The sequence below is a fragment of the Amphiura filiformis genome, chromosome 18 (assembly GCF_039555335.1).
Source record: "Amphiura filiformis chromosome 18, Afil_fr2py, whole genome shotgun sequence".
NCBI lineage: Eukaryota > Metazoa > Echinodermata > Ophiuroidea > Amphilepidida > Amphiuridae > Amphiura > Amphiura filiformis.
In genome coordinates, this window is record NC_092645.1 from 11,726,546 (window position 1) to 11,740,609 (window position 14,064).

General features: G+C 36.4%; 2 protein-coding genes across 2 annotated transcripts in view; one reads left to right on the plus strand and one right to left on the minus strand.

Annotated features, from left to right (window-relative positions):
- The window catches only part of LOC140138970 (laminin subunit beta-2-like), a 555,517-nt gene that overhangs the window by 63,021 nt on the left and 478,432 nt on the right, over positions 1–14,064 (plus strand). The gene's annotated exons all lie outside the window — the stretch shown is intronic.
- Positions 1,239–7,921, minus strand: LOC140139859 (uncharacterized). The gene is made up of 2 exons (XM_072161617.1): positions 7,827–7,921; positions 1,239–5,072 (listed from the first exon to the last, which is right to left on the minus strand). The coding sequence occupies exons 1-2, from the start codon at positions 7,869–7,871 to the stop codon at positions 3,642–3,644; spliced, it is 1,476 nt and encodes a 491-aa protein (XP_072017718.1). The 5' UTR covers positions 7,872–7,921; the 3' UTR covers positions 1,239–3,641.

Below are 14,064 nucleotides of genomic sequence, written 5' to 3' on the forward strand. Positions count from 1 at the left end.
GATAACAATTGCTAATGCTATCTACTGAAGATAGCAATTGCTAATGCTATCTACTGAAGATAGTAATTGCTAATGCTATCTCCTGAAGATAACAATTGCAAATGCTATCTACTGAAGATATCAATTGCTAATGCTATCTACTGAAGATAGCAATTGCTAATGCTATCTACTGAAGATAGCAATTGCAAATGCTATCTACTGAAGATAACAATTGCAAATGCTATCTACTGAAGATATCAATTACTAATGTTATCTACTGAAGATAACAATTGCTAATGCTATCTACTGAAGATAACAATTGCAAATGCTATCTACTGAAGATAGCAATTGCAAATGCTATCTACTGAAGATAACAATTGTAAATGCTATCTACTGAAGATAGCAATGTCAAATGTTATCTACTGAAGATAGCATATCAAATACTATCTACTGAAGATAGCAATGGCACCTGGGCTCATGGAAGAACAGAAGATACCTTGAAACATCCACTGGCAAAAGAAGAAAACTATATGGTAAATACTATTGAAGACGGTGATGTCATATGCTATCTCTTTTATTAAGCAATGTACAGGCTAATGGTAAAGCCACGATTTCTCAGTGATACGGAAAATACGGTCATGGAAATTTGAGAATGCCAGAAAATAGTGAAAAACTGTGTAAAATGTCTAACTTTTGTGTTGATTTGCAAAAGAAAACAAAGAAAAGTGATAATTTAGCAGTAATCAACCATTCTAGGCCTTTGATGCAAGATTATGGCCGATACAGCTATCGGAAGAGCTCGGAAGTACACACAAGACAATTGATGATGCTTAATTTTAATGGTGATGTTGAGGGAGACTACAGTAAAAGGTACATATAATTATATAAGACAAATTACACTTATAAAAACATGCTTGTATTGCTGTATAATGTAAAACGGAAAATCACGGAATCGTCCAATTTGTAACACAGAATTTAAATTTTGTAACACGGAAAATTTGTGGCTTTAGCTAATGGTATCTACCTTAATGAACAAAAAAGCTCTCTACTGATAAAGAGTGATATCAAAGTGTACTATACTTAAGAAATAAGGGCAATGCATTATCCTTTACGCATAAATAATGTGTCGAGGCAGTAAAACGTAAATAATGGGTGAGGCGCAGCCGAACCCATTATTTAAACGTTTTACTGCCGAGGACACATTATTTGTAAAGGATAATGCTGCACCCTTTATTTCTAGGCTATTCTATTACCACAAAATAGTGCAATTTAAAGAGAAAATATCACATTTTTTGCCCAAATATTACAAGTTGTTTACCTCAATGTGGAGCGCCTATGCGTAGCCAGATCGTAAGTGATAGCGATATTGCATAACGCGTAACCAAGCGTAATGCTTTGCGTAGAATGCGTAAAGATGCTAATATACTGCATCGCGCTTTGCTGTGCGCTGTGATGCGAGAAGAACACAAAGTTCGTTGCCCTGGCCACTTTATTGCTAATTAATGGTCTTTCACGTGACGCGTTTCAACAAATCACAGTGCACGATTTTGAATAATGGGTCGTACGGGGTAATAGAATAATAAATTAGGTTTCTTTATCAGTTTATATATCTATCTCTTTCGTGCAGCAAACATAAAAATGTATTTGAATTGTTACAAATGTGTTATAAACATCTTTTGGATTTGGTCAAAACATTTTAATAACATTGCGGGACTAGTGCATTTGATGCATCAGCATCTCAGTACACGTTATTTCACTCACAACAAGTTATACGCATTTATTGACCTTTACACACTATGCTATATCAATTCCCAGTCCTTTGAGTCTAGCATGTGACCAGCTCCAACAAAACCCAGAACAAGTTGCCAGACACATTATCCATATCTTGAAAAGTATTGATGCTATTAATTTTGGTATAATTTTAAAGCTTATTATCTGATGCTTACACATTTTAATTCAAATCATGGAATGTCAAAAATGCAACTTGTTCCTGGTTTTGTTAGAACGGGTCACATAATATGAAAAGATGAAACCAACACAGTACAAATAAAAATTCATTTCAAATCAGTGACAATGGGGCAAAAAACAAAGAATGATGTTCTTGATTGGTTCCATTGTAACACAAATCAAAGCCTTTTTCAACATTATTGCAGCACCTTTAAGTTTGAATGCCCTCTGCACTGTGTTACATATCTAACATCAACATGTTAATTGTAAACTAAGTCTTTCAACGAAGAATTCACTGGAGCTTCATTTTTGGGAACATCATGGGTTGATGGACAAGAGTCCTGAAGCTTCTATTGTTTGGTTCCATTGTAAAACAAATCAAAGCCTTTTTCAACATTATTGCAGCACCTTTACATTTGAATACCCTCTGCACTGTGTTATGTTGTATAAAGACATCAACATGTTAATTGTGAACTTGTGAACTAAGTCTTTCAACAAAGAATACACTGGTATCTCATTTTTGGGAACATCATGGAGAAGGGTCCTGACTGAGGGCAAAATAGGGCTATTCCAGTTGAAATCCATACACCCCCTATAGAGGACATGACCTAATCTTTCACACAGGGGATGTAAATTTCAAATGGGGTTACCTGAATGAGTGACTTCATTTGTCTATACCCCCTGTGTGGGATATGCCATGCCTTCCATAAGGGGTGTATGGATTTCAACTGGAATAGCCCCATGATCATTCCCCTTCTGGTTATGCCATGCACTGATACTCATATCTCCTTAATTGTCAGTTAAGTTCAATAGCACAGTAGATAGGGCATCACGCTATGAGGTTGGAAAAATAATGTTCTCGTAAAAATAATTGCACTAGCTTGAAATTCCCTTGGGCAAGGAAATGCCTTATTATCTCAGTTTTAACCTGTATGTTTTGGAGCTCGACCCTGGTTGCAATGTTGCAGACTAGAAGACTGCCTCTGAGCTTCTCTTTACTATATGAGTCTACAAAAATTAATTTTAGTCTAGTGTACGTAAAGCCTTTATTGCCAAGTTCACATTGGTAGGGCTTCTCACTATTTGCTATGAATTGCTTTGTGTTTTCCACGAAGTTCATATTAATTGTAAATAGGCTTCTGTTGGCTATGAATTTATTGATGCTGTTTCATATTCCCTGCCACTGTGAAGCCCTTGTTGCATACTTTACATACATGAGGCTTCTCATTGCTATGGATTGCTATGTGTCGTTTCAAATTATATGCCTGTTTAAAGCCCTTGCATAGTTTATACATAAGTCAACATTAATAGGTAAATTTTCACTGAAAAATTTTCTGGACATGTGACCAATGCGTATCATTGTGAGTGTAACCTCGAGCCTGATCCCTGACCCCCGGCGTTGACCTTGCTATTCAAGTCTTAGTCATTTTGAATTGGAACAGTATTCTTGCCCACAATTTTGATAGAAATTTGTGCATTGCAAATTTATTGAATATTATGTAATCTTTAAATATCATCAAAACGTAATTTCAAAAATATCTACCTACGGAAAAATCTATTTATCTACGGAAACTCTTACCATTATATTATTAACTTGTGACAAGTAACATATTTTGCATCAAAGGAGGAATTCTTCCTATTCAAATACATTGGAAGACCACCCGCTGTGCTTGGGGGTCACATTCCATAATGCTAATAATCTGCGCCCATGGGTGTCACATGTCCAGAAAACCTATTAAGTTTGACTGTACACAAGGCTTCTCTTTGCTATGGATTGCTGTGTGCCGTTTCAATAAATATGCCTGTGTAAAGCCCTTGTCGCATACTTTACATACATGAGGCTTCTCATTGCTATGGATTTCTATGTGTCGTTTCAATAAATATGCATATGTAAAGCCCTTATTGCATACTTTACATACATGAGGCTTCTCTTTGCTATGGATTGCTGTGTGCCGTTTCAATAAATATGCCTGTGTAAAGCCCTTGTCGCATACTTTACATACATGAGGCTTCTCATTGCTATGGATTTCTATGTGTCGTTTCAATAAATATGCGTATGTAAAGCCCTTACTACATACTTTACATACATGAGGCTTCTCTTTGCTATGAATTGCTATGTGTCGTTTCAAATCACATGCCAGTGTAAAGCCCTTGTTGCATACTTTACATACATGAGGCTTCTCTTTGCTATGGATTGCTATGTGCCGTTTCAAATAATCTGCATGTGTAAAGCCCTTGTTGCATACTTTACATACATGAGGCTTCTCTTTGCTATGAATTGCTATGTGTCGTTTCAAATCACATGCCAGTGTAAAGCCCTTGTTGCATACTTTACATACATGAGGCGTCTCTTTGCTATGAATTGCTATGTGTCGTTTCAAATCACATGCCTGTGTAAAGCCCTTGTTGCATACTTTACATACATGAGGCTTCTCTTTGCTATGAATTGCTATGTGTCGTTTCAAATCACATGCCTGTGTAAAGCCCTTGTTGCATACTTTACATACATGAGGCTTCTCTTTGCTATGGATTGCTGTGTGCCGTTTCAATAAATATGCCTGTGTAAAGCCCTTGTTGCATACTTTACATACATGAGGCTTCTCATTGCTATGTATAGCTTCATGCCGTTTCAAGTTCCTTGCCCGTGCAAAGTCCTTGTTGCATACTTTACATACATGAAGCTTCTCATTGCTATGGATTTCTATGTGTCGTTTCAATAAATATGCGTATGTAAAGCCCTGATGGCATACTTTACATAGATGAGGCTTCTCTTTGCTATGAATTGCTTTGTGCGCTTTTAATTGAGATGGCCATGTAAAGCCCTTATTGCATACTTTACATAGATGAGGCTTCTCTTTGCTAAGAATCGCTGAACGTCTATTCAGGTGTGTAAAAAAGAGTGTTTTAATAGTCGCAGTACATTCATGGTCCATCCAATTTTGTTTTCTTGTGAAGTCTTTATTACAGTGTTGACATTTATAAAGCTTCTCTTTGGTGACTGATTCATACCAATATGGTCTAATCCGCTTCTTGTGTTGGATCAGGTGACTCAGATATAGACAAGTGTCATGGAAATACCTGCTGCAATATATACAAGTGTGAGGCTTCAGGTTGAACAGGTTTTGAGGTCTTCTGGAATTCATGCTCTGAAATTAGAATTAAAAAGGGAATATTGTTTTAAGTTTCTGCAATACATGTGTGCAATGTGGTAGTGTTTTTGCAGAGTAATTTGTACATGAAATAGTGCGCCAATCAATTGTGCAATAACAATCTGCTCCAAGAAGCAATACATGTATGGCCATTTATATTGAACTTGCCACGTTTTACTCGCAAGCTCTCATCACTATATGAACCACAATGGCCTCATCCCAATGGCATAGTTCAATAACCTCAATTAAACAATCAAAGCCCAAAATTTGACCTCAAGTTGCAGAGTTTTTGTACCCACATTTTCAAAGTCATTCAATGAATAAACTTAGATGCATTGGAGTTAAAGAACTGTGCCCTGCTGATATATGAGCATGTTGTGGATCCTAGTGCATACTCCAGGAAGAAATCTACCCCAACTACAAATTAGGTCAGTCCATACTTCAAGAACAGAATGTGAGTAATCAACCACCTGTGCCCTCACCTCCCTTTTGCTTGGCTTCTGCAGAAGTGTTGTGCGGTATACAGTCAAAGTGCTAGCCATACACTTTTCAACATCAAAAGTCCCAAGTTTTGAGATATTTTGTCAAAATATCAAGAACCATCTTAAGAACCACTGAACCAATACTAGGCTTGTTTGTACTCATTTCAATGCATTTTTTATGCTGATTCCAAATATGGTCATGAAAATTTACAATTTTGAAATTTTGATAAATTTGAAACATCATCTGCAGTCGACACGACTGTGGAGAAAGTTAAGTTTTACTTTGAAAAAATATAAGGTACAAGTATATGCACATGGTCTTAAGCTTTCACTTCTGCTGTGTACATGTCATGAATTTATGTTGCTAGATATTTGAGATATTTGAAAGGAATAGTGGAGTGTGTAGTTGTGGGTAGATTTCTTCCTGGACTAAATGTGGAAGGGTGGATGTATGTAAAGTCTATAATACGAGTCATTTGACTGTATACATTGTAATGCATTGATTTTAACTGGAGTAGCCCAATGAGCCTTCCAAAAATGGTGATCAAATTTGAAATAAAGTTCCGTCATGAAGGAATTACTCAATTTTAAGCCAGAATAACAAGCTAGTAAAGGCCATGTGTTTTAATTTGAGTTGGGCCAGCAATGCGTAACATGCTTTCGCGAGAAAGCAATTGCACATTTTTTTATTTGATGTCCTTGCCTTGCCTTGCCTTGCTGGCTACGTCAGCCCATGTCGGCTGTAGCCCTCCTCATGAAGCTTCCATGTTTCTCTGTCTTGCGCTATCCTAGCCCAGGTTGTGCCAATGTATGATGTAATGTCGTCCCGCCATCTGCGTTTTTGTCTTCCCCTTCGCCTTCTGCCTGTTCTAGGTTGCCACTCTGTTAGTCGTTTTGTCCACCTGTTATCATTTGATCTTGCTAGATGACCTGCCCATCTCCATTTTGCCTCTTTTATTTTCTCCAGAATGTCCTTGACTTTGGTTTTATTTCTTATATACTGAGTTCCTAATTTTGTCCCGTGTATTGTGATATTCAGCATTCTTCTTTCCATTGCCCGCTGTGCTGTTATCAGTTTTTGTTCTAGGTATTTAGTTGTTGTCCACGTTTCGCAGCCGTATGTCATTGTAGGCAGCACACATTGATTTAAGACCCTCTTCCTTAATATCATTGATAGTTTTTTATCACACAGAATGTCTTTATATCTGCCAAAGCAGCTCCAGCCAGCCTTAATTCTGATTAGAACTTCCTCTCTCGTGTTGTCTTCCAGCTTCACAGTCTGGCCAAGATATTTGTAGCTTTCTACTTTTTCTATCTCATCAGTTTCAACTACAATGGGCTCATTTGTTTGAAATTTGTCATGAATTTTGTTTTTCCTTTGTGTATTTTTAAACCGATCTTCTTGCTTTCACTGTTCAAACCATTTAATTGAATCTCCATGTCCTTGACTGATGTTGTTGTTAAAGCAACATCATCTGCGAATCTCAGGTCTGTCAGCCATTCTCCATCTATATTTATTCCTTGCTTCTCCAAATCTAACTTCTTGAAAGATTTGATGTCCATCCTTTCACATATCATACCCAACATATTTAAGAGCATATGTTTTCTTGTAGCAAATGAACTGAGGAATCCAAAAATGCACTTCAAAGTGACATAGGGTATAACACTAAGGAGTTATGAAACTGAAAATACCAAATATTAAAACATATTAAAACATATTAAAAGTTCCATATTTGAATTCCTCTCAGTCAAAGCTTTTTATACATATTACATCATAGAGTTCAATAAAATCAAAATAATTTTGTGCCAGTCTCTTTCTAGACATATTTCCCCCTTGACTTGTGTAACCCAAACGGAAAATAACATATGCAAAATTGCTTCTCAAAGCAAATTAAATTACCTGAAATGTGATTGTATGGTTAAAGGTTGCATACGAAGAATGTCTTTCTGATATCAAATAATTTTCATTTCATGAAATTCACGATATAATACAAATTTTATGACAAATTATTAAAATTTGATATTTTTCACATTTTGGAGATATAACAGTCCTCGAAGTAAATTTTAATTTAAATTTAATGATATAGTCTTAAAGTGTATGTAGCTGGGACGAAAAGCTGACGATCAATTGAAAATTTTGACCTTTTATATTGAAGATATGGATTTTTTTTCCCAAAAAAAAAAAAATCCATATCTTCAATATGAAAGGTCAAAATTTTCAATTGATCATCGGCTTTTCCTCCCAGCTACATACACTTTACTAATTTACCTGCTGTGGATGCTGTGTCCCGGTGAGGTTGGAAAATGTTCTCATAAAATACTACGAGTCTGTAAATGATTTCAGTGTACTAGTGTACTGTATTGCTTTATTGCAAAGTTCACATTTGTAGGGCTTATCACTATTTGCTATGAATTGCCTTGTGCCATTTCAAGCGATGTACTTTTATGGTCTTAAGGTACTTGAAGCCTTCACCACAAAGTTCACATTTGTAAGGCTTCTCATTGCTATGAATTAGTTGGTGCTGTTTCAAGTTAAATGCAAATTTATATAAAGCCCTTGTTGCATATTTTACATACATGGGGCTTAATGGATTGCTATGTGCCGTTTCAAATCACATGCCCGTGTAAAGCCTTTGTTGCATACTTTACATACATGAGGCTTCTCATTGCCATGGATTGCTATGTGCCGTTTCAAATTACATGCGTATGTAAAGCCCTTGTTGCATACTTTACATACATGAGGCATCTCATTGCTATGGATTGCTATGTGCCGTTTCAAATCACATGCCAGTTTAAAGCCCTTGTTGCATACTGTACATACATGAGGCTTCTCATTGCCATGGATTGCTATGTGCCGTTTCAAATTACATGCGTATGTAAAGCCCTTGTTGCATACTTTACATACATGAGGCTTCTCATTGCCATGGATTGCTATGTGCCGTTTCAAATTACATGCGTATGTAAAGCCCTTGTTGCATACTTTACATACATGAGGCATCTCATTGCCATGGATTGCTATGTGCCGTTTCAAATAACATGCGTATGTAAAGCCCTTGTTGCATACTTTACATACATGAGGCATCTCATTGCCATGGATTGCTATGTGCCGTTTCAAATTACATGCCTGTGTAAAGCCCTTGTTGCATACTTTACATACATGAGGCTTCTCTTTGCTGTGAATTGCTATGTGCCGTTCCAAATCACATGCCTCTGAATGAGGGTTCTCTTTGCTATGGATTGCTATGTGCTGTATCAAGTCATCTGCCAGTGTAAAACTCTTGTCGCATACTTTACATACATAAGGCTTCTCACTATGAATTGCTATGTGCTGTTCCAAGCGATGTGCCAGTGTAAAACCCTTGTAGCATACTTTACATACATGAGGCTTGCTGTTATGAATTGCTTTGTGCTCTTCCAAGCGACGTGCCAGTGTAAAACCCTTGTTGCATACGGTACATGCAAATGGCTTAACTTTACTGTGAGTCTTTAAATGGCATGTTAGGCCATATGCCCTAGTAAAGTCCTTGTTGCATACTTTACATACATGAGGCTTCTCATTGCTATGTATTGCTTCATGCTGCTTCAAATGATGTGGCATTGTAAAGCCCTTGTTGCATACTTTACATACGTGAGGCTTCTCATTGCTATGGATTGCTATGTGCTGCTTCAATTTGAATACCTGTGTAAAGCCCTTGTTGCATACCTTACATACATAAGAATTCTCTTTGCTATGGATTGCTTTGTAACGTTTGAAGTGATCATATAGCTTCTCTTTGGTATCTGACTCGTACCAATACGGTCTAATCCGCTCTTTGTGTTTGATCAGGTGACTCAGATAAAGATAAGTGTCATAGAAATACCTGCTGCAATATATACATTTGTAGGGCTTCAGGTTGAGTCTATTCAGGTGCGTAAAAAAGGTTTTTCTAATAGTTGGAGTACATTCATGGTCCGTCCAATTCTGTTTTCTTGTGAAGTCTTTGTTACAGTGTTGACATTTATAAAGCTTCTTTTTGGTGTCTGATTCGTAGCAATATGGTTTAATCCGCTTCTTGTGTTTGATCAGGTGACTCAGATATAGATAAGTATCATGGAAATGCCTTCTGCAATATATACATTTGTGAGGCTTCAGGTTAAACAAGTTTTGAGGTCTTCTGGAAGTCATGTTCTGAAATGAGGATTTAAAAAAAGGAATATTATGAAATGTCATCTGTGATACATGATGATGATGGTAATGTTTTTGCAGACTGAACATATTGCGCCAACCACATGGCTTGAATTCTTCTGAAGATGCAATGAATTAGATGATTCTTTGTATCTTAGTCCATTGTATGTCATTGTGAAACACTTTTCCAGGAGTGTGCCTTTTGTTAGGCAGTATTTACAATCATACTCAATGTACTTTGTTTATTACAGAAAGATTACAGTATGCTCTTCAATCCAATTCGCCCTTTGAACGGAACTGCCATCTTGCCACCAAAATGAGGTACTCCCTGCAAACACATTCACAAAAAGTGCATTTTTGCTTGTCGCCTTTTTCTAGCAATGCACCAGATGACTTTTGCAAAGCGTGCATGGCAATACACGTGCAACATCACACACTTTGCGGGTAGAATCTCGTTTCGAGATGACTGGGATTAGCAAATTACAAATTGCATTTCGTTTGCGTATGACAGGCCGTCAAAGTTTGGCGACCTTGACCAAAATTGGGAATTTAAGGGGTCCAAATGATATAGTGCTTTCTTTGAGGGGCATTTTCTTCTGAATTGAATCAGTAGTGACCCTCTTGGTGAATGTTGTCACTCACTGGCTGCGTCTGAAATGCCTAATGCCAAACAAGAGAGATTTTGTTGGGATTTCAAATTCAACACTTTGTACTGTGTTCAATCAAATTATTTGGAAGGACCCATAATAATGTCACAGTGCACTTAAATAGGTCCTCAATTACATTCAATGGATTAACCATTTGCCAATGTCTATATACAAAAGAAGAGAAATTTCTAGATCCTCTGCAGAATTTTAGGGAGTGTTCAGAAATACTTTGGTGTGGGGGGCTGGTAAAAAGGGAGGGGGGACCAAAAAAGTTTTGGACCTAAAAAGAGGGGGGACCAAAAAGTTTTAGGTGGTAGGAAAGGGGGGCCAAAAAAGTTTTCCTCTTCAAAACCCAAAATTTTATGCGCGCTTATGCCAAGCATTGAGACTCCCTCTATATCACTTTTAACATGTGCAAGTTTTAGTTTTCAGTGCTTTTTTGAAAAATGATGGCACTAATAGTGTACACATACATGTATCTATTAATTAATATAACATTAAAGATGATCAGCAACATGCAACATCTGGGTTGGTCTCGAAACACTGGCACTTTTTATCATAAAATTTTATATCTCTTCAAAGTAGGCTACAAATCAGTATGATTATGTACCAATCTGATCAAATACAACTAAATCCAGAAAATATTGTAAATAAATTGGATTTCTTTGCACGTAAACTGCACACTTCAGCATGTTCAGTTTACTATTTCTCCTTGCAAAATTATTTTGTACACTTGCCATTTGTTGGCAATTTTCCTATGGCATTTTCTAAATTTTGAGATCGATTGGGGGTATGTGCCCCCCCCATGCCCCTATGACGCTACGCCACTGAGTCCTTGTTTGGTAATGCACTAGCACACTCGCCTAATTATAACCACAATTAGTACATGGGTTTGAGCCCGGTGTTTGAGGCCAGGCAGGATTGGAAATAAGGAAAAAAAGGAGGTTGTTCTGAGGACAGCATATATGCATGTAGATAAGAGTCCGAAGTTTACCGTTTTCTAAAATCCATTTTCCGTGTTGTAAAATTTGTAAATCCATGTTTCATGAACAAAGCTTAAAATGCATGCATAAACAATGATTATGAATGATATTAATGTCACAATAAAGTGTTCAATATCGTGATCAATATGATCTGATTGGAATATTCTCACGGTAATAGGCCGACTGTTACGATGTTTGGATGGATATAGGGGGTTCATGCCTTGGTAATATACCTTTTTCGGTATTATTTTTATCATAAAAATTGACACACACAACTCATGATTGTTTTTACATTTATTTCTCTCATCTTAACAATTTTGTTACATCATACAAAAATGTCATTTTCCGTGTTGTACCTCCGATTCCGTGATTTTTTTCCGTTTTCCGTAAAACAGAAAACTTCGGACTCTAAATGTAGATAAGATTCTGCTTAAAAAATCCTTAAAACATTTTGTATCCCCATTGAATTGGATGCAAAAAAAAAATCAAATTTGTGTGATGGTTTTCTTACAAATTACGAAATCTGCTCTAGCTAGCTTAAAAATTTGCCATTCTGATCATGATGGGCGTGTATACATACATACATACATACATACACAATTTTTTTATAAAGCGCCGTTTCATCTAGATCACAGCGCATAAACAAATTCAATGATTATCTCAATGATTATTGGTTAATTAACTCAGTGAAATGGTTAAATTAAAACTGAACATGCTGAACAAGTGAACGTCACAGCATACGGTGCATGTGCATGTGTAGTCGGTAGATCTACATTCTTGTTGATACAAATTTCATAATTTAAACATGACAAGTCAAAACTTTTATACACTTTAAATAGCTTTAAAATCATGAGGTAAAACTGTCCTTCAGAAAAATATCTTGTTTGTAATATAATAATACACTGCACTAGTCAGGCTGGTATAATAATAATTTTCCAGAAAACAACAATTAATTGTGATCAGAGTCACTAAACTTCAGATCGACACGCGTACTGAAAATTGTTGACTGGTGTCTGCAACTGCATGGTGGTTAAAATATAAGCAAATAACAAAGAATTTTTTCAAAACACATATGGCCATGAACATGAATGTACACAATGACTGTCTCATATCTGGCATCCCTGAATGCATCATATATGTGACACGATCAAGGGAAATGAGTCACATGTCGCTAATATCGATTTTGAGATATTGGCAAAGAAAGTGTTAAAATTCTTTTATTTTATATTGTTTGATAATTTGATAAATTGACATAACTTTGCAACGAAAAGTCATATATCAACATGATGTAAACTTTCAGTCTGTGAATGCTCTAAATGTCCTCTTTAGAAACATATATATGCAAAACTCATTTTCGACCCGGGTCGACATGTACATGTGACTCATTCCCCTTGATCATGTCACATATGTATATATTGTTCATGTCATGAATGTAAGCATGTGTTTTTTAAAACACGTCCATGCTGCAATCGGCTCTGGCTGGTTATGGAGGCTGCATGTGTACATTGTAGGCCTACTCTCAGACATGCATGTATAGTAAAGTGCCATAACTATTTGTAATTATTCACACAATAGACATATAAAAGTATACATTTTTATAAAGGCAAGACATCAATGAATCTCAATATAAATACAGATTTGGTGTAAAAACAATAATTATGAAGAAAATCACAAAATAGTGAATTTTTGGCAATTTTTGTTCGGTTTATACATCATAAAAAAAAAACACTCTTTCCAAAAATGTTGTTTTGTTTTTTTCTTAATCTTGAGGCACCATTCCAAAAACGTTTTTTTTTTAGTTTTTGGCCTTATTTTTTGAAGATAATTTTGCCTTTTTGGACACTAAAATGCATTCGATCCTTATAATTTTGTTTCAATTTCAACCGAGTCTTAAATTAGCAAGCACAATAAAGTTGCTACCGGTACCATTTTTATATACTGAAATTTTAAAGATTTTTTTTCAAATTTCTGACCTGCGCAAATCGTTAAGTGTGTATTTCCCATTGACATATCCAAAATGGTGTGAGCCAGGTACGGTATGTATCGTAGAACTGGCGAGCGAGTCTAGAGTACACATCCGCGTTTAAACAAGCTTAAACATCATAACTCATCATGCAATTCCAATGACTGGCATGAGTCAACTAGCACCACTTTACTACAAGCTTAAACTTACTATTTATTTAATGATCGACTGGCATCCGGCCATGCAAAATTGCTCATTCCTCATATTTCTTGTTTTTTCAGGCGATTTTCAACCAAAAAACCAAGAAAGACCCTTGATTTTGACTTTTCGCAGCTCCAAAAGACCCCATTTTACTTGTTCACAGCCTGGTTCGCAGCTCGAAAGACCCCTTTTGCAGCACGCCATCAGCTCCCAAAGACCCACCACCTCAAAATTCCGGGGGAGCATACCCACCAAATTTTTTTGATGTGCCCCCCCCGGGAAAATTGGTGTACTCTGTAATACATGTACTACGTACTAGTGTGATAGATTACCCTCTTTCTAGCTGCATGTGTATACACACACACTGCACTGTTACAACTGCATGTTGCTGTGTGCTGTTGTATTATTATAGAGGTCACTGCATATCAATAGGGGTCACTGCTCTGTATAATATTGATATTAAACAATCCCTTTAAAAGGGATGTGCAGTTACAGAGATTAATTTCAATTTTGTGTGGGATAAGCCTACATTTTAGATAAACATTATT

Coding starts and splice junctions, on each gene's coding strand:
- LOC140139859 (XM_072161617.1), bottom strand. CDS start 7,871: ATGAGAACATTTTCCAACCTCACCGGGACACAGCATCCACAGCAG. Junction 5,073..7,826: donor GGACACAGCATCCACAGCAG/GTAAATTAGTAA, acceptor TTCTAATTTCAG/AGCATGAATTCCAGAAGACC.